Source organism: Onychostoma macrolepis, chromosome 16, assembly GCF_012432095.1.
Source record: "Onychostoma macrolepis isolate SWU-2019 chromosome 16, ASM1243209v1, whole genome shotgun sequence".
In the NCBI taxonomy this organism is placed as follows: Eukaryota; Metazoa; Chordata; class Actinopteri; order Cypriniformes; family Cyprinidae; genus Onychostoma; species Onychostoma macrolepis.
The window spans coordinates 22,579,908-22,607,524 of NC_081170.1; the positions used below are offsets into that span (position 1 = coordinate 22,579,908).

The 27,617-nt window shown below is 37.5% G+C and overlaps 1 protein-coding gene across 2 annotated transcripts; it reads left to right on the top strand.

Moving 5' to 3' along the window:
* ankrd28b (ankyrin repeat domain 28b) lies at positions 1 to 27,232 on the top strand. 2 transcript variants are annotated; one of them, XM_058746681.1, is made up of 28 exons: positions 4 to 241; positions 8,141 to 8,224; positions 8,318 to 8,396; positions 8,536 to 8,606; positions 10,557 to 10,757; positions 10,953 to 11,040; positions 11,135 to 11,277; positions 14,309 to 14,521; positions 14,602 to 14,680; positions 14,763 to 14,877; positions 15,068 to 15,150; positions 15,247 to 15,310; positions 15,552 to 15,620; positions 15,708 to 15,848; positions 15,928 to 16,039; positions 16,119 to 16,145; positions 16,233 to 16,307; positions 16,430 to 16,631; positions 17,794 to 17,881; positions 17,973 to 18,090; positions 18,194 to 18,413; positions 19,236 to 19,323; positions 19,405 to 19,488; positions 21,421 to 21,566; positions 21,669 to 21,751; positions 21,874 to 21,956; positions 22,043 to 22,134; positions 25,717 to 27,232. In XM_058746681.1, exons 1-28 carry the CDS (start codon positions 215 to 217, stop codon positions 25,998 to 26,000), a joined length of 3,159 nt encoding a protein of 1,052 aa, XP_058602664.1. In that variant the 5' UTR covers positions 4 to 214; the 3' UTR covers positions 26,001 to 27,232. The 2 variants fall into 2 exon arrangements, with proteins under 2 accessions (XP_058602663.1, XP_058602664.1); XM_058746680.1 differs by having other exon boundaries at positions 1 to 241; positions 15,068 to 15,310.
* Positions 27,233 to 27,617: the final 385 nt, after the last annotated feature.

The following is a 27,617-nucleotide window of genomic DNA, read 5'->3' on the forward strand; positions in this document are numbered from 1 at the left end:
AACCACTGTCTAGCCAATCATCGTCTCCGTTCTTTGCGAGGCAGCAGTGGCGGTAATGTTATGGAGTTTTCTCCCCTGCTCATCAGTGGCAAGTAGGAAACCCCAGGCCTACTGAAAACGCTAGATATACCGACAACAAAACATCAGCTTTCAAGTGGTGGTGGTGAAAAATATCCGTTTAGTTCTGCATGATATCCAAAGAGAGCATCGAAACATGGTGGTTCTCAAAATTAGAGACCAGGTGAGTGATGTCTGAAACAGCTAGCCGAGTTAGGCTAATAAGTGCTAACACGCTAGTGAACTACCATGCCTGCTCACAGACGACTGAACTGTCCAAAGTCATTTAACTAAAGCCGTTTAAGAGGACGAATACGTGGTACATTACATTACATTACATTGCTATAAGCAAAAAAGAAAGCGAGACGTAATTTGTCGGTTTTTGTCATCTCGTGCAGAAGGAATGTAGCTAATAGTTGCTAAGCTAAATGTCCGCGAGCCACGATATTAGTATAACGGGTTGTGACCGATGAAGTGTACACTATTTGTTTTCAATAATCTGTTAAATAATTAATAAATCGCACAAGTCTTCTGCTTACTTGTTATCTTAAGGCTCGGGCAACAGTTGGTCTCGTGAGGTTAGATGGTTAACATCTTTTTTACTGCTGATTATGAAAATGCTCAGCTATCAGAGAGCTGGTTTTGATTAATTGTTTTGTTTATGGATTTGAAGTTGAGTCATATAAAATAATAACTTTAACGTCAGTCCTCATTAGCTGACAACTTTGCTGAGTGCACGACAGGTGTATGGTCACCTATCAGTGATGCACATGCATCGCAGCTCTAAAAATTATTAAAATATTGAATAAAATTTGGGTTTTACAGCTGATCTTAGTGTCATGTGAACTTTATTCGCTTTCTATATGAGATATTTCTAGCATAGAGGAGATTCAAGAATAGAGTGACCTTGCAAGTAGGCTAAAGATGTCAAATATTTTAGACATTTGACCTTTATAATGATGACATTGCCAGAAAGGTTTTTTTTTATTACTGACGTCATAGATTTCACCTGTCACATCACTTTCTCCTTCAGGATAACTAAATGTTAAGAGAGTTGGAGCATTTCTACTTTTATTTCTACAGTATAGTTTTTTTCTTTCTTTGAGGTGTAGTGTTTTTATATGCATGTAATTTCTGATTTTCCTTGGAATATTGCATCCATTTACATATGTGTGTTTGACAGATGTTTATTATGACTCAACATTAGGACATTTTTGTACTGGCCTAGTCAGGCCAGTGGTTTAGAGTTTACTTGCTCTGTCAAAATTTCACTGGCTCTGCTACAAAAATAAAAGTAGTTTTTGTTGTTGTTTTCGACTCACGTAACCTAATAAATTCTAATAAATAATACAAATTCGAATGAATAGGGTTATGACACCATTGTTCTTAAATAAAGTTTCAATACCACAACAAAAACTACTTGCCTAACCTAATGTAAAGCTAACATCAGGTATATACGGCAGATCTGATTTCTTTCCTGTTATTGCTAACTTAAAACATAACATGACTGTTTATGAAGATACTTGCCGAGATGAGCATTTTGACATAATTGTGTAATTGTCTATTCAAGTGTGATAAGACATGGAAGAGAACACAATTCTAGTACAGAGTTTTCTTTGCTGTCTTCTAAGGGCGTGTTCACACTTGGCGTCTTTTTTGACTAGAAAAAGTCGACAAGAGCACTTTTTTAGTAAAATAAAAAGCTGGCTGCGTTTTGGTTACAAATAGCAGCCGAGGGCGTCTTTTGTTGCTGTAACAACAGCTGCAAGGGTAGCTAGCGCTGTGTGCTGCAGAAACGTCGGCTTTTGAAGTTAATGGGGAGGGTGTCGGTTCACAACGGCGTTTGTGGGAGCGCGACATTATACGGGGAAGGAAACTGTATGGTGCTACCAACAATTTAGTCCAGGCTTCGGTTTCATACTATTCCTTGTGCTCCGAAACTAGTACGATCTGTCTACCGGCTATCTTCTGCTTTTTTCTTGTTGTTTTTGTTATGGAAACGACTCGCCACTCTGAAAACTTCAGAAAAGTTAAAACTTTTTTCAACTTGAAAAGACGCTCTGAGCTGCAGAAAAAGACGCCGGCGGTGGCGTTTTAAAAAGCGTTCAGGGCCTTTTTGAAAACACGGTTTACTCCATAGGATTATAATGTAAAACAGATGCTGGCAGCTTCAAAAAAGACGCCAAGTGTGAACACGGCCTAAGTGACTAAAATGTTTAAATTTGTAAGATTTAAAAACATGCAAATGACAGCTGTCCCCAGTATCATTCGTTCCATCAGGCCTTTTTTATTGTTGAGCCCTGCTTATATACTTGCAGTGTATTCCAGGTGTTCTCTTGAAGTCAAACCCATGACCTTGATGTTACCAGTTTGTTGTTCTCTCAGTTGACCTCCAGAACCAGACAGAGAGTTCTGTATCATGTTGTTTTAGTGTTTGTACATGTACACATGTGTTTACATCACACGGTCTCCAGTTAGGAAGGACCAGGAGATACAGAAGCGCTCATCTCCATGGTGATGGCATTAACTAGAGGAGCTCGTTAAAAGGAGACCGAACACGATCGCATCGCTTGAATAGACGATTAAACCCGTATGCATGCAGTAGAGCGCAGGCCACATGTGACAAATAGAGCCTTGTCTCAGCTTAGAGCTACTAAAGGAGTCTTTTCAAATGAAGCTTTCTTCAAGCACAAGTGCTTGCTTGTTATGTTCTCACGACTCTCAGTGTGAGCTTGTCCTTCCACTGACAACCTCAACTGAGACTAACTGGTTTAGATAAGCCAGAGAAGATCTAGGTAGATGAACTCTACATTGTGGACATTTTTATTTAAATTTTTTTTTTGTATTAGTGACTAGTGAGTTGAATGTGTATAAAACAAAGAGATATTTCATTTTTCTTACTGTGCTTTCCAAAAAAAAAAAGGTATCTAATATGATGTCTGATTTATGAAACTTCTCAAAACCTGTATATTATTGGGCATATAATTTGAATGCCTTGCCGACGCTGTTATTCTCAAGGGTAGTGCGTGGTGTGAAACCTGAGGCAAATTAACACTTGGCTGTTATCAGAATTTTCTGCATCCCATTTCACAACACTCAAGAATGTGTGACTGAACACTTCCTGTAACTCGGGCATAGTGCACATGCTTCCCATGAGTCACAGCAAGCCTGTACTGCAAGAGATGCAGAAGGCACGTGCATTGTTCTCAACCCCTGTTTTTTTGAATGTGATGATAAAGTATGGAATATCTATAGAGATGAATATGCAAAGGAAACAAGTCTCTGCCAAGGAGAACTGGTGTCAGAGGTTTTCTTTGATATGGATGCACTCATGGTTTTATTTGTCTTCTCTGTCACCTGTTGGAACTGGCATTCTTTTTGTTTGTTGAAGCTGGCTAAATATTTATTGATAGACATAAAATTAGCTGTTTGTGTTCTTGATAAACCAGTAGCGCAAGCTACGCTGCTGAGAGGAACAGTGGTGTCCAGTATTAACTCATGCCGGTTTGGAGCAGATCTGTACTGTCTGCACCATCTGCTCTCCATGCTGGTGGAGACCACCATGCTTTGCATCCGTTTCAATTAATGATGAACATATTTCTTATTCTATTATTTTGAGCCTCCTCACTGGTTGGGATTCACCTCTTGGTTTAAAACAACCCATCTAATTGTTTGTTTTAATATTTGATAACTTAAAATCTTGAAAATTAACTGTTCATCCTTGTTAAAAATGTACCACGTTTTTTGGAATAAGGATCATTCTGAGCGTGGTTTTGATCATCCTCCAAGTGGTTTTTGGTTTAGTGTGTCAACCCTCAGTTTTAATGAATTACATTTGTAGTTTTTGATGCATCACTCTGTGGTTCTGGCAGAGATGTGCTTGCTTGTCACTTCTCTTTTCTGTCATAGCCAAATTGTTCTGTAAAAATGTTTGGCGTGGTGGTAATGATTAATATTGTTGGTAGAGATGCACCGATCGACTGGCCAGGGATTTTCCACATGATCAGCCCAAACCGGTGACCAGCCGGTCAGTTTGCCGATTCCAAGCCGGTCCGCTTTGATATCATACACACACATCTGCATGTACATATGTCGGTGTGGAAGTTATTCATTGTGAGTAAAGAAGACCCGTAGTTTGTAATTTGTAATACATGTAAGGCCCAAGTAAACTGTGGGGGAGCCATCAGAGCTTTATTAATGCTTGGCTGGGGCATGTCGATTTTTTTTTTTTTTTTTTTTTTTTAAAGGGGAAAGTGAGAGAATTTTTCTTGCCCAACCGAACAAGGAGCCTGATTAAAATGTCAATAACAAAAATAACTAGAGAAGCATTGAAACTTGGCCACCAAACATTTTGCAAGAATGATTCAGATTTTATTGCATTGTGTAAACATTGAACAATAATGTTATGTCGTGGCAGATGAAGCACACGCAGCCTGGGTGTCCGTGAAAGCGACTCGTGCAGAAATCAAAACAAATGAGCAACACAGAAATTTATAGATGCATACTTGTGCAAAAAAAAAAAATATATATATATATATACATACAGGGCTCGCAAAATCGCTAGTGTGTTTTCCAGTCGGGCTACCAAAATGTATCACCGCCTGCCCGACGGGCTCCTTAAATACAGATCTCCCGCGGGTCCTTAAAGGAACACTCCACTTTTTTTGGAAATAGGCTCATTCTCCAACTCCCCCAGAGTTAATAAGTTGAGTTTTACCGTTTTGGAATCCATTCAGCCGATCTCTGGGTCCATTCCCGATTTGGTTAGAACTATACTCTCATTCGGCGTAATAATCAAGGAACTTTGCTGCCGTACCATGGCGCAGCAGGCGCAGTGATACGCAGCGCCTGAAAGCAGTCCCCAGCCATATTATAACCAGTTACCCAGCTGGGGACTACTTTCAGGCGCCGCGTATCACCGCGCCTGCTGCGCCATGGTACGGCAGCAAAGTTCCTTGATTATTACGCCGGAATGAGAGTATAGTTCCTAATCATATCAGCCTAGAAAATCGCAACTTTTCATTTTCCGCCGGGTCTTAGTACACCTATATAACTACAGAAGAGTCAAGTTTTAAATAGGACAAATATCGAAACTCTTTGGTCATTTTTGAACGCGATGCTACTGGTCTAATCGGATTCAATGATCTATGCTAAGCTATGCTAAAAGTGCTATCGCCAGACCCGGAGATCGGCTGAATGGATTCAAAAACGGTAAAACTCAACTTATTAACTCTGGGGGAGTTGGAGAATGAGCCTATTTCCGAAAAAAGTGGAGTGTTCCTTTAAAAACTCTGAAAGTGAGTTGTATCAAACTTAAGACCATAAAAAGTTTTAAATACGTTAAATGGTATAAGAAATGTCTTAATTATAATTTCAAGAGGTCTTACAGTTGGGGACGGAAAGACAAGAGTCGCGCGATAATGCAGGATTAAACTTCAAAGGGTAATGATGTCATTGAATAAATATGAGCGCTGCATGTTTCAAGTCAAAACGCGGCGCAGATGTCTTTATGTGAATGTCTCTGAAGGGAACCGACTGTCCTCAGAAACGTGTGGTTGGCATTTTAATTTAATTTTACCTATAATTCTTGATAAAGCAGCGTTTATGAGGGCAAAGCTGCTTGCGTTTCCGGGGAAACCGCAATATCTCAGCGCTCCTAAAGCGCCACCTCGTGGCAGAGAATGAATTTGCATTTCCAATAAGCCTTTCTTGCTGTTTATGCTCAGATCAATGCAAATATTAACTCATGTTTTCACGCAGCAAACACGTGGTTGTAAATGAGAAAGAAGTTAATGTGCCTTCTAAAAATCAAAAAAATTAAGACAGTAATATTTATACGTTTTAAATTAACATAATTTATATGCTTGATTTATCCCTTTTCATAAAAATGGTCTATAGCCTGAAACACTGTTGTATAAGATTTTTGTGAAAACCTGTATCTGAACTGTAAATCATGTAATTTTATGGCTCAATACTGTATGTTACCATAGACATTGTCCAACCCCGCTCATTCTGTGTTCATTTTACTTGTGCAGCTATTAAAATGGGTCATAAATGTCCTTAAATTTATTTTTAAAAATTCTGCGGATACCCTGTAAATAGTGAAATAAAATTCCTTCCTTCATATTTGTTGATATTTGTGTATTGAAAATATTTTTGATTGACATTTAAACTCCTATCTGATTTTCAATATTTAAAAAAAAAAAAAAAAAAAAGGTAATTTTTTTAATTTGGGCTAGTTAAATTAATTTTCGGGCTACCAAAATCTGAAGAGTGCCTGCCCGAAGGGCTACCAGGGATTTTTACATTTTGCGAGCCCTGATATATATATATATATGTTTCATTATCGAATGAATCCACAGTTTTAAACGAATCGAGTTAAGTCAGTGATTCATTAACCCATTCCTATCACTTGCCTCGTTTCTGAACGAATCGGTTGAGTGGATGACTCAATGGCTACATTTACTTGCACAATTTTTGGTTCAATCGAACTGAATTCATTCAGATTGATGAATCTGAATGTAGTGTTTACGTGAACGCTAAATAAAGTGATCGGGGTTGATGTGCGCGTTTATTTGTCACAAGTTTCAAATCGGAATTGATATTTTTTGACATGCGCACACTGCACAAATATAGAGTTTCTCACTGTTTGCACATAACCACTCTCCTACACTGTTTCTTTATTTGTTTTTAACAGCATAATTTATATTTATCCATTTTTGGATAAATATGCATATAAACCGCTGTGCTGCTCATATTTATCGCGCTGTAAAAATGCCCTCCCTGCGCCCAAAATGGGTTGCCTGTGGCTGAGAATCCAAAACAAGGACTGGTGAGAGGTTGTCCTGCTCCACTTCACAGTTGCCGAGTGAAAGGAGAGTTTTATAATGACAGGAGGACACGCAGGACACAATGAATATACAACACTTTATTCAAAATGAAGAACCGCTCACGTCATGCGTCATTATGCTATTTCTGCGTCATTGCACATGCGCAGTCCTTTCAGTTTCGGTTTTCAATCCGATCGAGTGTTTATATGCACTCTCAGTCGTATTAGAAAAGGAATAAACCACCCCCTTCAATCCGATCGAAATTTCATTCCGATCGAGCTCAATCGGATCGATTGAGGTGTTTACATGATGGCTTTTCAGTCCGATTGAGCCGTCAATCCGATTACAAATGGATTATTTGGTTGCATGTAAAAGTAGCCAATGACTCGCTCATTAAAACAGTGTTTTTCCACCACCTACTGGTTATTTTTACCCTTAAGTAGAGTTTTTTTTTAAGTGAGAGAACATCTGTAACTTAGTCCAGATTTGGGGAATTGTAATGTTTAATAATTTCATGTAAATTTTTAGCATTGAAAAAAAAGTATAGGTTTTTTTTGTGTAAGCTGTCAGTTATAGTTCTTAGAAAGAAAATTGGCAAAAATTGGTATCAGCATGTCACACTTACAAAGAAATTACAATCGGTGCATCTCTGATCGTTGGGAACATCGATTCTTTGTTATATTGAAATTGTAAAAAAAAAAAGTATCCACGGATAAGGTAAATTCTTTCGAGAGATTTATTATTCTGGGAAAGATGGAATCCAAATTGTGAAATTCTGTGACGAAATACTGATTAAAGAAACAAAGTTCAATGTTATTATAATCTCCCCTTTGAAACATGAATGCTTGTTTACTAGAATGAAAGCATGACATGTTTTCTTTAAAATCATTGTAAGGGAAAGAAAATTGACGAATGATTAAAGAATGAAGTGTCAATTTGCACTGCAGCTCAAAAAGACAAAGGCAGAGGCTGGTTTTATTTAGAATCACTCTGGCACTTGAGGATGCACTTACATAAGCAATACACAGGCAGTCTCATGACAACACTACCTCAAGGTGCTGTTGCTTCGGTTTGCTGTCAGAAGTCTTTGGGGACGCGATTCAACCATGTTTACCCGGTTATTGCAAACAAGTTATCAGACTCTGCATTTAAGTACACCTGTCAGGGCACAGATGAAATGTCACAGTTCAGATTTGGCCATGTTTCTTATTGTCAGTTGTGTGACTTGAAGTGTGTCTCTCTGTGTCTTTCAGCCTGCCCTGCTAAAAGCTATTTTCAATGTTGATCCGGATGAAGTACGCTCTCTCATTTTCAAGAAAGAGGATGTGAATGTACAAGTAAGATAAAAAAAAAAATGGCCGTATTTTTAAATTGATCCACCTAATATTTCGAATTGGTTCACTTAATAATAAATAAACTCTTTCTTTCAGGACAATGAAAAAAGGACACCACTGCACGCAGCTGCTTACCTAGGAGATGCTGAAATAATAGAGCTCTTAATTTTATCGGGTAAATGCATCTGGAATATTCATCATAATGAAACTAATTTTCTGAAGCTTCTCGTATCTCATCCCTTTGATTCCAGGTGTCTTCAAATGTGGCTTTGATGTATTGTTACACTGTTATTCATGTTTTGCTTGTGATGTAGGGGCGAGGGTGAATGCCAAAGACAACAAATGGCTGACTCCTCTGCACCGCGCAGTGGCATCCTGCAGTGAGGTATTACAACCACAGAGACACATACTTGGTTTCTGTAGGTTTTGCCTAAACTTTACTTCCTGAAGAACAGAATTGTCACAGTACCATAATTTCTGTAGTGAATACCAAAATCGTGACATAGATTCCAACAGCACAGCAAAAGCTAATGTGCTTTTGAAACGAACAAATATTCTATATATATATATATATATATATAAAAAAATGTTAAATATTTTGGTCACTTTATTTTAAGGCCCCGTTCTTGCTATTAACAAACCATTAACTATGACTTTTGCCTCAATAACCTCCTGATTTGCTGCTTATTAGTAGTTCGTAACGTAGTTGTTAGGTTTAGGTAATGGGTAGGATTAGGGATATAGAATATGTTCATGCAGTATATGTGCTTTATTAGTACTAATAAACAGTCAATATGTTAATATTAAGCAGCTAGTTAATATTGAAAATTGGTCCTTACACTGAAGTGTTACCTATATTTTATGTAAACATTTTAAATGACACTACAGTGTAGTCTACAAGTGATTAAGTAAACAGTCCATAAATTAGGTAAACATTGCATCCAATAATGATCAAAGTAACAGTAATAAATAATAAAAAACAATAAAGCAAATATATAAGTAATGTAAAAGCTTCTGTTATGTTTACAGGTTTTCTGTGAGTCTTAATGTTCTTAATATGCACTTCCATAAATCAAGGCTTTAAAAAGTTGCATGCATTGCAAAAAATTTATATATTTTCCAATACAAACATTTAAACATTCTTAAATTAAGATACATTTACTTAAAATGTAAAATCTTGGAAAAACTGAACAAAAATTAATTAAAACGAGAAAATGTGTCAAATATTTTTGCAGTGTGAATAGAAGGTACAGTAAATGTTATTTCTAGTGGTTGAGAGCAGAGCAATTCAAGCTTTAAGCTATTTTATTTTGTAAAATGAATGAAAAAGTAATGGAGATTGGTTGGATGTTGTGTTTTTCAAACTTTATAACTCATTGTGTGCTCCCTAGACATTCACATTAAGAGAACATATAGACGTGTTGTTCTCTTCAGTTAATTTTTTAATTTCTTTTTTACTTGGTCTTTAAAAGGTCTTAAATTTCCCTTCATGAAACCTGCAAAAACCCTGTATCTGAAACTTCAGGCACTAATATTTTTGACTTGAGCTCATTTGTGTAAATTGACAAATTGTGACTTGCTTGACGTTGTGAAAGTATGCAACCACAAATTAAAGGGATAGTTCACCCAAAAATGAAAATTTAATGTTTATCTGCTTACCCCAGGACATCCAAGATGTAGGTGACTTTGTTTCTTCAGTAGAACACAAACAAAGATTTTTAACTCAAACCGTTGCCGTCTGTCAGTCATATAATGTCAGTCAATGGGACCCACAGCTTTGAGAGGGGAAAACAAGTACACCGACAAAACCAAATTAAACCCTGTGACTCGTGACGATACATTGATGTCTAAAGACGCAAAACGATCGGTCAGTGCAAGAAACTGAACAGTGTTTATATCGGGTTTATTTTTTTTATTTTTTTACCTCTGATCAACCGCACTGTCCTACTGTCCTGAGTGCGTTCACAACAGCCGGCGTGTGTCACATCTCCTTCTTCTTGCTTTACTGCCACATATCTCTCAAATGGACCATTGACACTCTATCTACAATCTCAATTAGGAGTGTCAATGGGCCATTTGAGAGATAGGTGGCGGTAATGCACTTATAAGTCTGCGATCTGCCGTAAAGCATGAAGATGACGCGTCACGCTCCGGCTGTTTTGTGAACGAGCTCAGGACAGTTGGTCACCTACAAACAAAGTCACCTACATCTTGGATGCCCTGGAGGTAAGCAGATAAACATCAAATTTTCATTTTTGGGTGAACTATCCCTTTAAGGGAACAAATAAAATGTAATGTTTCAGATAATTGATCTGTCTCTTCCTGTGACCTGCAGGAGGCGGTGCAGGTTTTGTTGAAACACTCTGCCGATGTGAACGCTCGTGATAAGAACTGGCAGACTCCTCTACATGTGGCCGCTGCTAACAAAGCGGTCCGCTGCGCTGAGGCATTGGTGCCACTGCTTAGCAATGTTAATGTATCAGATCGGGCTGGACGCACAGCTCTGCACCACGCTGCCTTCAGTGGCCACCTGGAGGTCAGTGAACAGCCATTTGCATATGTGTGGGTTTGTTGAAATTATGGTTCAGAATTCATAAAGTACTTTGAGGTACAATGGAGAGATGAATATTTAACATTATTTAAATTAGTTTTTTTTTTACACACTGCAAATGTATAGCTTTTTTTATTGTCCTCCATGTGTAAAGTGTAATGCATGTTTTTCTGCTGTCAGATGGTGCGGTTACTGCTATCCAGGGGAGCAAATATAAATGCGTTTGATAAGAAGGACAGAAGGGCGATCCACTGGGCGGCATACATGGGTGAGACGGAGCGATTATTTGTTCTTCAACCTCTTGTACAACCATATGTGGGGTCTTGTAAATTTAAAACCCTTTCAAACCCTCAACCCTTCAGGTCACATGGAGGTGGTCAAACTGCTGGTGTCTCATGGTGCTGAGGTGACGTGTAAGGATAAGAAAGCTTACACACCCCTCCATGCTGCAGCGTCCAGCGGGATGATCAGTGTAGTGAAGTATCTGCTGGACCTAGGAGTGGATGTGAGTGTTCACATTCTCATACTTTCTTAACATGCACAAGGCTCGAAATTGCGACCATTTTGATCGCATATGCTCCCATAATTTAATCTGTGCGACCTCAAAATATATTTGGGAGCATTTGTGCGAGTGCATATAATTGTTGTAGTGCGACCTGTTTTCATTTCTCAAAAAACGTTCTGTGTGCTGATACGGTGACTGGTCTGCCATTCTATCAAACGTTACATAACTTCATCTTTACGTTCTTAAATTTAATGCAGATTTTAGATTGGTTAATATTAGCTGTCAATCACTCAGTCACTGCTTTCCACTGTCAGGTGACAGGGAGCTAACTACCGCGGGAAATGCAAAGGGATGCAAAAAGATTTCTTTTGTAAACCACCTAAAGTTACAAATAATGGTGCTGGTGATAGCGATCACATGGTGAATGTTGACCCACCAGCCGAAAAGAAGCGTACAGTTTTCGGAGAGAATGGTTGAAAGACTTCGCGTGGCTCTGCTATGAAAATGCACTGTGCTCTATGCACTGCATTCACTTTAAAACCTGTGGGACGGAGTTTGCAGGTAACACTAACAGCATTCGCCACCGAATCTACACATTTTAAGCTCGAGAGCTTGGTTAAATACAGAGAGAGTACCAAACACACGAAATGCAGGGACAAGTGTGTGGCAAAATGTTCAGGATCATCAGGTTCAATCGTTAAGGCCTTTAATTGTCAGGATGCTCATGTAATGGGCTGCAATAATATCGGAAATTGTTGTTTTAACAATGTGAGATTTGACATTATCGAGTATATTGCACAAACCAAACAGCTACAGAGAGTGCACGCATACATGACGTGATGAAGTCTAGTAGGTTAGACTAGTGCGTGTGCGCATTTACAGTGCGTTTTCACTGCATGATTCAGTCTATTAAAATGCATAACAAAATTCACGATATGGGGGCTTTATATCCTTTCCTTTTAGTTAATATCACACGAACATTGCCGTTTTTTCCTCCAAAAATCAGCATGATTACAAATGTGATATTGATTTTATACAACAGTTCAATAAACAAGAAGTTAATATTAAGAGACTTACATTTTAGACACCATATTTCCTGTTTTTGCTCCATTTCGACAACAAAAATAATTCCAAACAAAGCCACAGCACTGTTTCGCATCTCTGAGCAACATGACGGTGTTTTGTTTCGTTCCTGAATGAATCAACCGTTTAAATGATTCGGTTCAAACGCAGTGACTCACTTATTAACAGTGACTTGATGCCTCCTACTGGCGATTGTAATTTCACATTTAAAGTATCTTTTAATTTTTTTTAAGTAATTTCAAATATATGCATGTGTAACTGCAGGTTAAATGCATTCATGTCCTGCATTAAGCAGGGTGTAAGTGCATCTAAATACCACTTCAGAAATTCAAAATTCAAAGATGAATTTTGTTGATACTGATTTCATTTGCTTGATAACAGCCCAAATGTCTTATTCTAATTGACTGATTAAATGTAAGAATTTGACTCAAATGATGATGCACATAATTGTGAAAATGACTATAAAAGGTAAAAATCAATTTAAACTTGTTGGAAAAGATTAATTTCTATCACTGCTGTGAACTGACCACCACACAGAATATGAAGAATATCAAAATCAGCTGTCCACGGTAGTCCTTAAGACTAGCAGCACAATAACACAAGCAAAATATCGTCTAATTCTTGTTATCGATAAAATCCTAGAAAATATTGAGATATAATTTTTTGTTATATATAGAGTTAAATAATAGAGAGATGTTTTAATTAGTGATTGACCGATACAGATTTTTTGATGGATGATGTTGATATGTCACACTATTAGCTTAAAGGGGTCATGAACTGCCTTTTTTTTAATTTTGAACTGTTCTCTGGGGTTTTCTTATGTGCTCAAGATTTTTACATCAAAAAACATAATTATAGGCGTGGCAGATTGTAGACTCGGAAGAGTCAAGGGAATTTTGATTTCTTAGTTCATGACTCTAATGTGACTCTAAAAATCACTAATGTTATGGTTCTTCCAGCATGACTTTCAGCTCATGAATATTAGAGAGATTATTTAATTTGTTTGAGTGATACAGAATTTTTTGATGGATGATGCCGATATATATCACACTATTTAAAATATATTTAAAAGTGAATCAATATGATAAAATGTGACAAAAGCTTAAGCGCTGGCATTCTCAGTGCTCTCAAAATAAAGTCCTGATTCTGTCAAAATAAAATCTTCTGATATTTATCAGCCAAACAGAAAAAAACATATTGGCTGATGCTGATAATAAAAAAATGAAAAAAAGCCAAAACTTGGGACATATGTTGGTCAACCACTATTCTTGTAAATGTTGTGTTGGTGTGTAAAAATGTCCTTGTGTTTAAGTTAAAATACCTTGATAGTTTTAAACTAGACTTAACTACTTGCTTTCTTCCAATACGTACCTCATTATTCAATACATTACAGTGCGTCACAATATCTTAATGAAAGACAGACAGACTCTCCTGTGAATCTACAACACGGTTTCAGTCTGTCTCAAGTGGTTTGCTTTACTTTTGTCCATTGCTGCATCTTTGAAAAGGTGTTTTATGTTTTTCATGGAATTCGATGCCAACATTTTCAAAAATGCTTGTTATGTGCCTGTTCATATTGATTAGAGCTAGTGACGCATGATGGTATCCATTTGGCAAATGAACAAAGTGGCAGGAAGTTTGATTGACTAGAGCATAATAAAATGCTTCACTCACAACGTGGCTTGCTTTCACACAGTCATTCATACTCTTGTGTGTGGTTTGGTCCAAGTATGGTTCAGATGGCATCATGCTAACCTTTTCATCTAGAGAGCCGCTTCAAAAGAGCTAAACGAGTAGACTGCTGTGCTTATGAAGAGCATGTATAACAAACTGGGCTGCACCGCAATGCTTAAATTGGATGCACACCTCTGTTCAGTCTCACTCAGTCATACAGTAATTAAACCCCAGTGTGAATGTCTGAGCATTTCAACTGTGGACATGCTTGCAGATGAATGAGCCAAACGCTTATGGGAACACGCCACTGCATGTGGCATGCTACAACGGTCAGGATGTGGTGGTGAACGAGCTGATCGAGTGTGGCGCGAATGTGAACCAGGTTAACGAGAAGGGCTTCGCACCCCTGCACTTCACCGCCGCCTCTCGGCACGGAGCGCTCTGCCTTGAACTGCTCGTGGGAAATGGAGCTGATGTCAATATCAAGGTGGGACCTCTATTATGGATGCACATGTGTGACAAAGATGACAAAATTCCATAGTAATTTGGTTATTTATCTTTTTGCAGAGTAAGGATGGTAAGACTCCTCTACATATGACCGCTATCCATGGGAGGTTCTCGAGATCTCAGGCGATTATTCAAAATGGTGAATCTTGACTTTTGAAAATTTCCATTACTGACGTGCAAACCCGCAGTTTCTGACAGCGTCTTGTTTCGTGTATGTGTAGGTGCTGAGATAGACTGTGAAGATAAGAACGGGAATACTCCTCTGCACATCGCAGCTCGATATGGACACGAGCTTCTCATCAACACACTGATCACTAATGGAGCTGATACAGCCAAGTAAGAATTCTCATTCCCATGTGCTTGCTAATTACTGAATATAACAGCTTTGTTTCATTTATGCATTTACTGTGGAAATATAGATGTAGGCAGAAATTCATTATTCAAATGAATTTTGTAATTGGTCCCATGTGCATACACCTCGAGATGCTACTGTCTGTCTGGTTGTAACATTGGGTCTTTCTTTTAGGAGGGGAGTTCATGGCATGTTTCCACTGCATTTGGCTGCTCTCAGCGGCTTCTCAGACTGCTGCCGTAAGCTGCTGTCATCTGGTAAGCTGTATCACTGCTCAGACAGTCAGCCAGTGCACTTTTTGTGCATGGATTACATCACTTATTGCTGTGTAACTGCAAGTCTCTGTCTTCCAGGCTTTGATATAGACACCCCTGATGACTTTGGAAGGACCTGTTTACATGCTGCTGCCGCCGGCGGGTGAGAGTATTTTTGATTTTATGGTCTGTGATGACAGTTTTTCTTGGTCCCAATCTGTTTGCAATACAACATCTTTACATTTTCATTTAAATGGTATAAATGTTTTTCAACTTTTAAAAGATTTTTTTTATTATTGTGAATACTTTGTCACTGCCTAATCTAGTGCAACCTATTTAATGTTTCATTCGCGTAGCTTGAGTCCGTTTTGCTTTATCTAATTAAAATGTGTTTTCTACCACAGGAACCTTGAGTGTCTGAATCTTCTCCTCAACACGGGGGCAGATTTCAACAGGAAGGACAGCTTTGGAAGGTGTGTTTACTTTGCACTTCCATAGTCATTCATTATGTAGTGTGATATTTCTGATTGTGAGGCTTGAGCGTACAATCTCTTCTTTAGGACACCTTTGCACTACGCAGCTGCAAACTGCAACTACCAGTGCCTGTTTGCTTTGGTGGGTTCAGGAGCCAATGTCAATGAGCTTGACAAGAGGGGCTGCACCCCCCTCCACTACGCCGCTGCTTCTGATGCAGATGGAAAGTGAGTTACATACGAGTGATTGGTATGCATAACTTGTTAAACGACATGTATTTACCAGTCTCTCTCGTTCCCTAACTAGGTGCCTGGAATATTTGCTGAGGAATGACGCCAACCCAGGGATCCGAGACAATCAGGGCTACAATGCAGTGCATTACGCCTCTGCTTATGGACACCGCCTGTGTCTGGAGCTGGTGAGATGACTTAAAATCATGTGATCAGGTCTATGTTTTTAATATTTTCAGCTTAATATATTTCTGTGTTCTTCGTCAGATTGCGAGTGAAACTCCTTTAGATGTGGTAAGTGCTGTGACGCTCAACATAAATCTCTTTAAGATTGCCACAGAGTGATGAGACCTAATTAGATCTGATGTGTCTTTTTTAAAGTTAATGGAAACCTCAGGGACAGACATCCTAAATGACTCTGATGTACGTGCTCCTGTGAGCCCTCTCCACTTGGCTGTGAGTACAGTCTCCATCTTGTTTTTGCACCAAATATTGGGAAACATTGTAATTCTGTTTTGCTTTCTGGCTTGGGTTTGTCTCTGATTATATTTAACGGTTATTTTAACGCATGTCCTCAGGCATATCATGGACATCACCAGGCTCTTGAGGTACTGGTTCAGTCTCTGCTGGATTTGGATGTGAGAACAGCACAAGGACACACGCCGCTGGACCTGGCTGCCTTCAAAGGCCACGTTGAATGTGTGGATGTGCTCATCAATCAGGGGGCTTCCATCCTAGTGAAAGACTACACGCTCAAGCGCACCCCCATCCACGCCGCTGGTATGGTGTACAAAGACTAATGAGATTACATGACGTTCTGTTATTTGCATAATTTGTGACCAAACACGGGTCAGTTTCTGATTTACTTTTATTGGTTAATTACAATACAATTACAATTACAAGTCATTTTATAATTAAACCAAAGACTATATACAAAGACGGTTGGGAGGAACTGCAACGCAACGAATATGTGTGGATGCCCAAAATAGCTGCCTGGAGGTGTTGCAAATATGGCTGCTGAGTGAACAGACTTTCCTTGAAAGGGACTTTAATAAACCTCAGTCTAAGTAAAGTGTCCTATGGCAACCGAAATGGATTTTTCAATGGCGATATTGATAACTAGAGAGATATGGCTGATTTTTACTTCATTATTAAAAAACAGCCACATCTTAGTTTATTACATATGACTATTATTAAGTATTAAGTAATATTTATTACTATGAGTTATTTCTGTTTGTTTTATTACTACAATTTTACAATTTCATTTTTTTCTTTATTTTAAAGTGCTCTTTTTTTTTTTTTTTTACTTTCTCAAAGGATAAACATGTTAAAAACGAATATGACCACATGCATGCTGGAATGAAATAGTGTTAGTATTATCTCTAAAAAAAAAAAGAACAGTGCTTTTAATGATGACAATTGTTAGAAATTAACCTCAATTTTATTATCTTTTTAATATTTTGATGTTTTTATTTTTATGCATAGGATTAGATATTTAAGGTAGCAGGTAATATGAATGCATGTTGAAATATTTGTAAAAATGATCTTGTAGTTTGTTTTTCTATTTGTGTATATATATTCAAGGGTAATGGATTTAATGATAGAAATTAATTTGATCGCATATTTGTTGAAATTAAACATTTTCTTATTGCTATTATCTTATTAATTCTTTAAAAATATTTTTATATTAATCAAAATTCGCAAAAATGTTTTGAAACAGAAAATGCTTCTATTGACAAAGCTGTTTATGGATTCTTAACACAAGGCAGAGCTAACACTTTTGTTGTTAATCAGCCAAGCAGGCACAAGGTCGATACTGTTGGCAGATTTATCATCCGGGTGGATGAATATCTGTCTATTGCAAATGCCAGAATGTTTTACTGCTCATATATGGACATACACTCTCATGACACATATATCTGTCTTTTCTTTTTCCTTGCAGCCACAAATGGTCATTCTGAATGTCTCCGTTTGCTCATCGGAAATGCTGACCTGCAGAGTGCAGTGGACATTCAGGATGGGATTGGCCAGTAAGTACATAAGACTATTTCCCAGTTTCTCCTTATAGAGGAGAATGGAAATTATAGATTGTGGAGTCATATTTATATATATGATTTTCAGGACGCCTCTGATGCTGTCAGTGCTGGGTGGACACACAGACTGTGTTTACTCCCTTATTAATAAAGGAGCCAATGTCGATGCCAAAGACAAATGGGGCCGCACTGCTCTGCACAGAGGGGTAAATCACAACTAATTTTCTCTGGTATTTCTACTGGCTCTGGCTCTCACCTGTGCTAGTGCTTCAAAGCGTGGCTCATGGGTGTGTGTGTTGTTCCATTCAGGCGGTGACGGGCCATGAGGAGTGCGTGGAGGCCCTGCTGCAGCACAATGCCAGTTTCATGGTACGCGACTGTAGGGGGCGCTCTCCAGTGCACCTTGCGGCCGCCTGTGGCCACGTTGGGGTTCTGGGGGGCCTTCTGCATGCTGCCCAGTCAGTAGAGACCATTCCTGTCATCACTGACCACCAGGGCTACACGCCCCTGCACTGGGCCTGTTACAACGGTGAATAAACGCACTTGCTAATCACAGATGGATACACCCTACCTGTTTAAAGGCCTGCTTGCACCAAGTCCGATGAAAATAATGCAGGGTTCCCACTGTCATTGAAATGTCAGGGATTTTTAAAACTGGTTTCCAGACATGGAAAAGTCATGGAAATTTCTATAGTCATTTAATGTAAAGTAAATTTACTTCTTTGAATTTCTGGTTATGATCTGTTTGAAGGCTCAGGAAGTCAAAACCTCTTGAGCTACGTTCAAATTTAAGCTTGTTTGCCTTTTTAGGGACTTTCATTCACTGATATGCGTAATTATTAATCTTATTTTAAGGAATAGTTCTTTGCGTACAAATGGAAATCCTCTTCAGCAATCTTTGTGTAATGATGATGATGTAGTAATTATGATCGACTGGACAAGTCATGGAAATTCATTGGTCAGAAAGGGTGGGAACCCTGTAAATGGCACTTTGGTGTCTATTTGTTTGTCATTCAATGCAAAATGTTAAAACCGAAATGAAAGCATGTTATTCTGAAATATACAGATGTCACTTGCATTAATCTGAGAAATGACTCATTGGGAAAGGGTTCATAGGAAAGCAGTTTCATTTTAAAATCTTTTTGTTGAAATCACAAAGGTCTGGTTTGCTGTGACTAGACCCTACAAGGTGAATTGCCAACCAGCACAATCACAAAATATGATCACCATGTCTGAATTTCTTTCTTTTTTTTGCTATTTTTTATTTATTTATTTATTTATTTTCATCTTTGAGCAGGATTCCAAAAACTTGTTAGATAAACTGTTGTTACACCAAATTCTCTCTCTGCAGGTCACGACACATGTGTTGAAGTGTTGCTGGAGCAGGAGTTATTTCATAAGACTGAAGGGAATACCTTTAGCCCCCTTCACTGTGCCGTGTAAGTGGATTTTGTTTGGGTTTGTATGTGTTTGTGTTTAAAAGGGCAAAATATTGAAACTGTTTTTTTTATGACCTTCAGTATAAATGACAATGAAGGAGCAGCTGAGATGTTGATAGACACACTTAGTCCTGCCATCGTCAGTTCAACTGATTCCAAAAACAGGTACTGGTCTTATTCTGTTTATTCTGTCTTTCATCTATTAAGATCGATGTGTGAGGACACCATTTCACTTCTTTTTAAAAAAATTTAAAAAATACATTTTAAGAGTTAAAACCGTTTAATTTGTTTACTGTAATATCAATGGTGGACAAAACAGTGTTGTTATTAAGCAAAACTAAAACTTTTAAAAATCATTTTAGTTAGTTAAGTAAGTTAAGTAAATAAAATAACAGACTTAAAATCTTAGAAATGTTGGCATCTTAAAAGTTGAAGTACTAAAATTACTAAAACTGAAATAAAAAAATAACAAAATTGCTTAAAAACTGAACACATAAAAATAAATGCCAATTCAAAATATGAATAAATTAGTGCTGGGCGGTATGACCAAAAATTTATATCACGGTATTTTTCAAAATTATACCGTTTCACGGTATATGACGGTATTTTTTTTTTTCATGCATGACCGGGTGTTAACCACATTTTCTACTGATTGAGGGAGGAAAAACTGCAGTAGATTGACTTAGAATGCCCTATTTTACTGTCATGATGAGCAAATATTGTAGAAAAATTCCACACTAAATAGTGACTAAACACGACCCATTAATACATGTTAACCAGGAGTCACTCTCATTTATAATTGCGACATCGCCTGATAAAATCAACATGCATCTAACATTACACTAAAGAGCGGCTATGCAGCACACTGCCTGCGTCTGAGTAACAAACTAAAAAATAAACAAAAAAAAAACAGTGCATAATATTAACAGACAAACTATGCTCATATTTATAATTCCAAACAGTCAGTTAGCGGCAAGTGCTTGGAAACGCTGTTTTGGCCAGCTGAATGCGGTGCTTCTCTGACGCTCAGAACAGACGCAGAGAGAGGCAACACTGCGCCGGGAGAGTCAGACCTCACGCTCGCAGGGTAGCACTGGCGATATCTTCCAACTGAACCATAGCTAAGGTTTATCCAAAAATGTCGCTAGGTTTGCCAGTTTGTATATTCTATGGGAAAAAAGCCGCTAAAAGTGTCTAAAAATTGCTAAATATAGTGCTAAAGTCGCGCTCGTGAGTGTGAGATGCGGGAGCTGATGGCAGCGGGCGGTGGATATTGTGGATGAGTTCTTCTGTGTCATCACGTTCTGCAGCTTCAGAACCTTCACGCTTAGTAACACCAAAGACTATAGGTAACACGTACAGCTGTGTTCTTGCCACAATGCAATAGTGAAAAGAGACCCCTCTCAAACAGTGTCACTTTCCGAACGTTATTTAAATAACACCGGTATTGCGGTATTTTAAAAATTCATATCATAAGAAAAATAAACACCGGTATTCGGTATGAACCGGTATACCGCCCAGCACTAGAATAAATACTATAATGGTTTTTAAATAACGCTAAAATAACACCGATAAAATACTACTTAAATGTAATAGTAAATATCACAATTTTGCTATTGGAAATTTAACCAAAGCTATTCTGTATATTACCTAGTTTTTTCTTAAATCTAGTAAATGTAATGTCACATGTTTTTCTTATGGAAATGTATAGATGCAAACCAAAATATAGACATCATGGTAACTGATAAATAGTCATGTTAAACAATTATTTTTGGTAACAATTTAGAATACATTCACTATTAACTAAGAGTTTTCCCTGAACAAATTCCTAATTTGCTTCTTATTAATAGTTAGTAAGGTAGTTGTTAAGTTTAGGTTTGGGGTCGGGTTAAGGGATCAAAAATATAGTCATGAGAAAAAGGCATCAGTATGTGTCTTATAAGTATTAATAAACAGGCAATATGCTAGAAATATGTATGCTAATAAGCAACTAGTTAATAGTGAGAATTGGTCCTTAAAATAAAGTGTTACCTTTTTTTTTTAACCCTCACTTTTTGTGGTTTAGGTCCATTTTGTAACTTTTTCTCTCTGTGACAGGACTCCTCTTCATGCTGCGGCATTCACAGATCATGTGGAGTGTCTGCAGCTCTTGCTGGGTCATAACGCACAGGTGAACTGTGTGGATGCTGGAGGCAAAACCCCACTCATGATGGCTGCTGAGAACGGCCAGACTAATGCAGTCGGTAGGACTTTGACACTCAAACCTCAAATGTTTTTAGTTTTTGTAGTTAACTGAGTTTGTGTTTGTTTTTTGATGTGTCATGATGTCTGTCTGTGTTTGGCAGAGGTGTTGGTGAGCAGTGCAAAAGCAGATCTCACGCTACAGGATGCCAACAAAAACACTGCTCTCCATCTGGCCTGCAGTAAGGTACGAAACACTCTGTTCTCTCATGTCTTAATTCCTCGTAAGTTGTAAGCTTCTAGTATAGATTGTGTGATGTTCTCATAACTGTTACTGTCACTGTATTGATTTTCATTTGATCTATATAGGGTCATGAAACCAGTGCCTTGTTGATCTTGGAGAAGATCACTGACAGAAACCTCATCAACTCCACCAATGCAGCTTTACAAACGTATGATCAACACACAGAAATTATGCACTTACACTGTATAAAAATATATTAAACTATAAGCCTAATATTATATTGTCATGTTCCAGGCCCCTGCATGTGGCTGCCAGGAATGGCTTGACTGTGGTTGTCCAAGAACTACTAGCTAAGGGTGCTAGTGTGCTAGCCGTGGATGAAAATGGTAAATGCTGATGATTTCTAAACTTATCATGACTATAGTTTTTAATGTTTGTTTAAAATGTTTAGAGATGGACAATATGTTGGTGATCCTTTTATTTATGTGTATGTATTAGTGGTCGACTGATATATCGCCAAGGCTGATATATTGGCTGATATTTGGCATTTTTCAAATATAGGCATTGGCTGATGTGTTCGAGGCAGGACTTTTATTTTGACGGCATTGAAAATGGTAGCACTTGAGCACACAGTGCTCTCATTCTCCCTCTTGTTCGTTGTCGTCGTTTAACAGTTCTGTCTAATACAGATAGAAGTCTGTCTAATAATCAGATAGAACTGTTAAACAAAGGAAGTTAAATGTATACAAAAAAGTATCATAACGATTGCTTTTATATTATTGGTAGAAAGGCAAACATTATTATACTTTCTCATTTGCCGTCAACATTCAGCAAATGCGCATTTATATCTTTTAAACAAATCTTTGAATGACTAATGAACATTTAATTTCACAAACCTTGCAAACTTAGTTGAATCCAGCTGTGAGATCTTGTGAAGTGTGCATTTGTTTATTGCCTGATCGTGTGTTTTCTGCGTGACGGTCGGTCTGTGTGAATTGAATGCGGACAGGAGGAGAGTTCAGCTTCACTGGAGACGCACGATTGACAAATTTTAAACTCGTGATTTCAAACTATGCTGCCCTTTATCCATTTGACCACTGCCATATTCATGTCATTTTCACTGTGTGCTGTATGTAAAATGAGTGTTACCATGGCTTTATTTGAAAAAATATGATTCCCAGTGCACACAAACTTGCCAGAATACTGAGTGCCCTATTGGTTTCAGTGTTTACTACTTTCTTTTTTTAAATTATATTTTTATTAAATATATATTTATTTGTGAGAAATACTTTGTCATCTAAAGTATAAGTATGTTTATTTTACACATTTATTTTTTAATCCATTTTCAAATGATTTCAAATTTCTTAAATAATAATTAAAATCAATAAAATTATATCGGCCACCCTGCTTTCCAAGATATTGGCATCGGCTGTCCAAAAAACAATATCAGTCGACCACTAGTATGTATGTAACAGATCACAGATCTTCTTATGTCTTATTATGCTTTTTCACTTTTTGAATGTTAGTCAGTGTGCAGTGTGTATGTTTGGGCATAAAAGATCTACAAAGTTACAAATCTCAAAGTCCACTCCAAAGGGAGATATTTCATTTTTTTTCTTAAATCCCTTTTCAAGAACTACAACGAACGGCATCGTTTGGACTACAAAGTTGTTTTCCTGTATTTGTGATATCACAAATTGGCCCATTAGAATATCATTAAAATAAATCCCGCCTACTGAAATTTGAATGGTTGGCGGGTGAGGAGAACGCTCGGTTGAGCACTGCACATTTCAAAATCGAAAAATATAAATAAATTCAACTGTATAACAGTTTCACTGCAATTCATGTTATGTTAGAATTAAAGAATAATAAACATAATACATATTACAGTTGCACTTATCTAGTGCATAGTAAATGCAGTTATTTTTAAGCTGTTGTTGACATCCTATCTAAAACGCGATTTATCCAAAAAAAACCAACAATAACGTTACCACTTTTATGTGTCTTGCAATATCCGTGCGTGCAAAGGTTCTGCGCGATCCTCTCGTTCAATATTCTCGGGGTCTGAATTGATATGGCAATATTGACGAACTTGCTGTTTTGGCAAGGCGGTACTGGAAAGCCATCTAAGCTGTTCGCCAATCACAACGCACTGGGACAGCTAACCAATCACAACACATTTCGTTTTTCGGAAGGCGGGCCTTCATCAAACCCGGAACTAATCGAGCCGTTTATGCCAGGCTTGGGAGAGAGGTGTTGTAATAATGTAAACTATGTGAAAAATAATGCAATTTTCGAACCACCAAGCATGAGAGCATGTTCTAGTACACCCCCAAAATAAAATCAAGACTTTGTGAAAGAGCATAAAAGGACCCCTTTAATTAATGCTATATAATAAATTGATCAGAAGTAACAATAATTAAATAAATGCTATTTATTTTATTTTATAAGCAGCACAAGTATTTTTTAAATTGATTGTTTCTTGAGCAGCAAATCAGCATATTAGAATGATTTCTGAAGGATCATGTGATAATGATGCTGACTAGGGATGCACGATATTATCGGACCGATATCGGAATCAGCCGATAATGACTTGAAATGTAAATATTGGCATCGGCCCGATATGAAAAATTTTGCCGATATGTCTTGCCAATAAGAGGAATATATTAACTCACATGTGCTCATGGGTGTGCTAGCGATTAGATCACGTCAGCAGTGTGGCTTATACTTGAAGCAAAGTTTTGCCTGAATGGTGATTAGATTCACCATTTTGGATCACTGCATTTAAACTGAGAATGCACGTACAGAATGACGCATTCGGTGTATGATAGAGTAAACAGTAATAGCACGTGCAGTAGCGGCAGCCTCCCTCGGGTCTCAATTGCCGGTTCAGTAAGGATTTTTAATCTGTAGGGGGGCGCTGTTGGCCTACTTCTAATAAAATGAAAGTAAAATACACAAATAGCATTTAGACTGTTTCTGATTAAATAAAGCAGTAATTGATGTCATAAAATGAGCATGTTTTGATTTAAATGTCAGAAGCTATAGCTTACATGTGTAATATGTTATATTTTTGAAACAAATTATGAACTCTAAAAGATTTTCAGAATTTTAACAACTCTTTTGCTTTAGACCATCTACAAATGTTAAATCTTAAAATAAAATGTTAAGGTTACTACTGCATCTTTCTGAAAAATATGCAGCAATTAATATAGTTTATTTATAGTTATTTTCAAAGCATCAGTGTACTGTCATTTATAAAAGGACTTCATTGTTTATTTAATTCTAACAAATAAAAACTAACCAAAATTAAAAAATAACTTGCTTATAATTTCCACACAGGAGAGACTCGTTGTTTCCAAACAAAAGGAAATGTATTGCTATCGGCCAAAATGAGTTGAAAAATATCGGCATATCGGCAAAAATCCAATATCATGCACAATTCAGCTTTGCCATCTCAGGAATAAATGACATTTTATTATTTAAAATTAAATTATTAATAAATTAGAAATAGGGAACATTTATTTTTTTAAATTGTTTAATGTTTTACAATATATTGTAATTTTTGAAGAAAAAAAGAAATGAAGAATTGGTAGAAAAAGAGACTTTTTGAATGGTACTGTGTTTGTGCACGTTTAATTTTTTTATTTTGTGTGTGAGTTTTATAAATTATTTTTTTATTTTTTTTTTTTTTACTGGTATTTTACAGGTTATAATGAAATTTAGGAAATCATGGAAATTTTTAAAATATGAACTCGTATTTTGGTTACAAGGTTTACAAATAAGCAAAACAAATCATTGATCTCCCAATTCATAATATCTTTTATATAATTAAAAAAAATATATTTTTTACTTTTGTTCTCTACTGTATAGGTTATATTTGAAAATAATTATCATCAGTATCAGTATTTTTTCTTTTCTTTTTTCTTTTTTGCATCCTGACGGGTCTTCTCTCATTTCTCTAAAAGGCTACACTCCGGCCCTTGCTTGTGCTCCTAACAAAGATGTGGCAGATTGCCTGGCGCTAATCCTGGCCACCATGATGCCAGTGTCTCCCGGCGGAGGTGCAGTGCCCAGCCTCACGTTCAGTGCCATCAATCACTACACCAGCCCCACCAAAAGCGTCACGTTCGACAGTCTGCCCATGCTCCGCTCCGAACACAGCTCCTACTGCAGTTTCAACAGCATCGGCCGCCACGACGGATTCTACAAGGACGACGAGCTAAATGACTCTGACTCAGAGACGTACTGAGGAGGAGGAAAGGAGAGGCGCACATCTTGTCTTAATTACCCAGCGGCCGGCCACTCCGCAGAGCCTTAAGAGTCTCTACACACAACACACACAAACAAACACATGTATGAGGCGCAGCAGGCTGGCCCTCCCAGCCCCCTTATCCATCAGCTCAACCTCTGCCAGCGCATCTTGCCCTACACAAATATGACGGATAAGTGGGCGGCCCTCTCGACATGGCAATAAAAGACAAGAATCAGCAGCCTGGGACCAACTTTTGCACAAGCAGTTTGACACTGTCGTAGTGCAACTGGGATTGGACGTTCAAATCCTCCCTCGCGAAAGACTGGGATATTTGTGATGCTTTCAACAGTTTCAAGTCAGTGTGCACTTCTGAATCGATCATTTACAACTTGGAAAGAAATGATTTATTTTTTAAAATGCGATTTTAATACCTGTCAATTTCTCTGTCCCTCTGAGGGGGATAAAAAAAAAAGAAAGAAAAAAAATCAGAGTTTCAGTAGTTTCAAAACCGCAAGGGCAAATTGAGGACATGAACATCTGCATTGTAATGCTTTTGGCCACAAGCATGAGTGATGTTAAAATGCTAACTGTCTCCATCTTCAGTTTTAGGATAAATTATTCTTTTTATCTATGGTATTTATTTTTACTTTCCATATTTCATCATCATTTTGTGCCTTCATAAATTACTGTATGGAGGGAAGGGGCAGCTTGTGAGAACAAATCTTCGATGCACAAGAAGTTCAACACTACGTCTGTGAAAAGCACTGAAAATGAAGAGGCAAACGGCTCCCAGCATGCTTTGCTCCAGAATGAGGAACACTGTGTAAACCAATGGTAGAACAGCATTTGATCTCTTTGTATGTTGATATATGAATATAAATATATATTATATTTTTTCTGGCTCTTATTAACATGACTTTTTTGGGCAAGTATGCTCGCTTTGATTTAGCAAATGAAACCACTCGATCCTTCTGTGATGGCCTGTCAGAAACCTGTGTTTGTCTCTTTTCAAGCTTTGATTTTGGAATGATTGAAACTGGAAATCTGTTCAATACAGCTTCCCGGCTGAGAGGGGGTCAGCAGGGATCTGTTTCCTTTCCTGTCCTTTTCTTGGGGGAAAAGGAGAGTGATTGGTGTGGTCGATGGCCGCTGCTGCTCCCTGCTCGCAACAAGAGATTCCTGTATATTTTATGGTTGATTAAATAAATAAATGAGTTCAGTACTTTGAATCTTACTTTTCTTATTATCAAATGTTTAAAGCTGCAGTCCATAACTTTTTTTTTTGTGTGTGTGTGTGTTCAGAATTTGAAAGAAATTATATAAGTACATCGTCAATCCATTTTCCAAATCGTGTTTTTGGCTTATGCTGAATCACTACGGTACACCTATAATACGTTTTTATTAGTGCTGTCAAAACAATTAATCGCGATTAATCGCATCCAAAATAAAAGTTTTTGTTTGCATAATATATGTGTGTGTACTGTGTATATTTATTATTTATATATAAATACACATACAGTATATATTTTGAAAATATTTACATGTGTATTCATTTATATTTTTATATTATATAAAAATTACTTAATATATAAACAACATACTTTTCTTAAATGT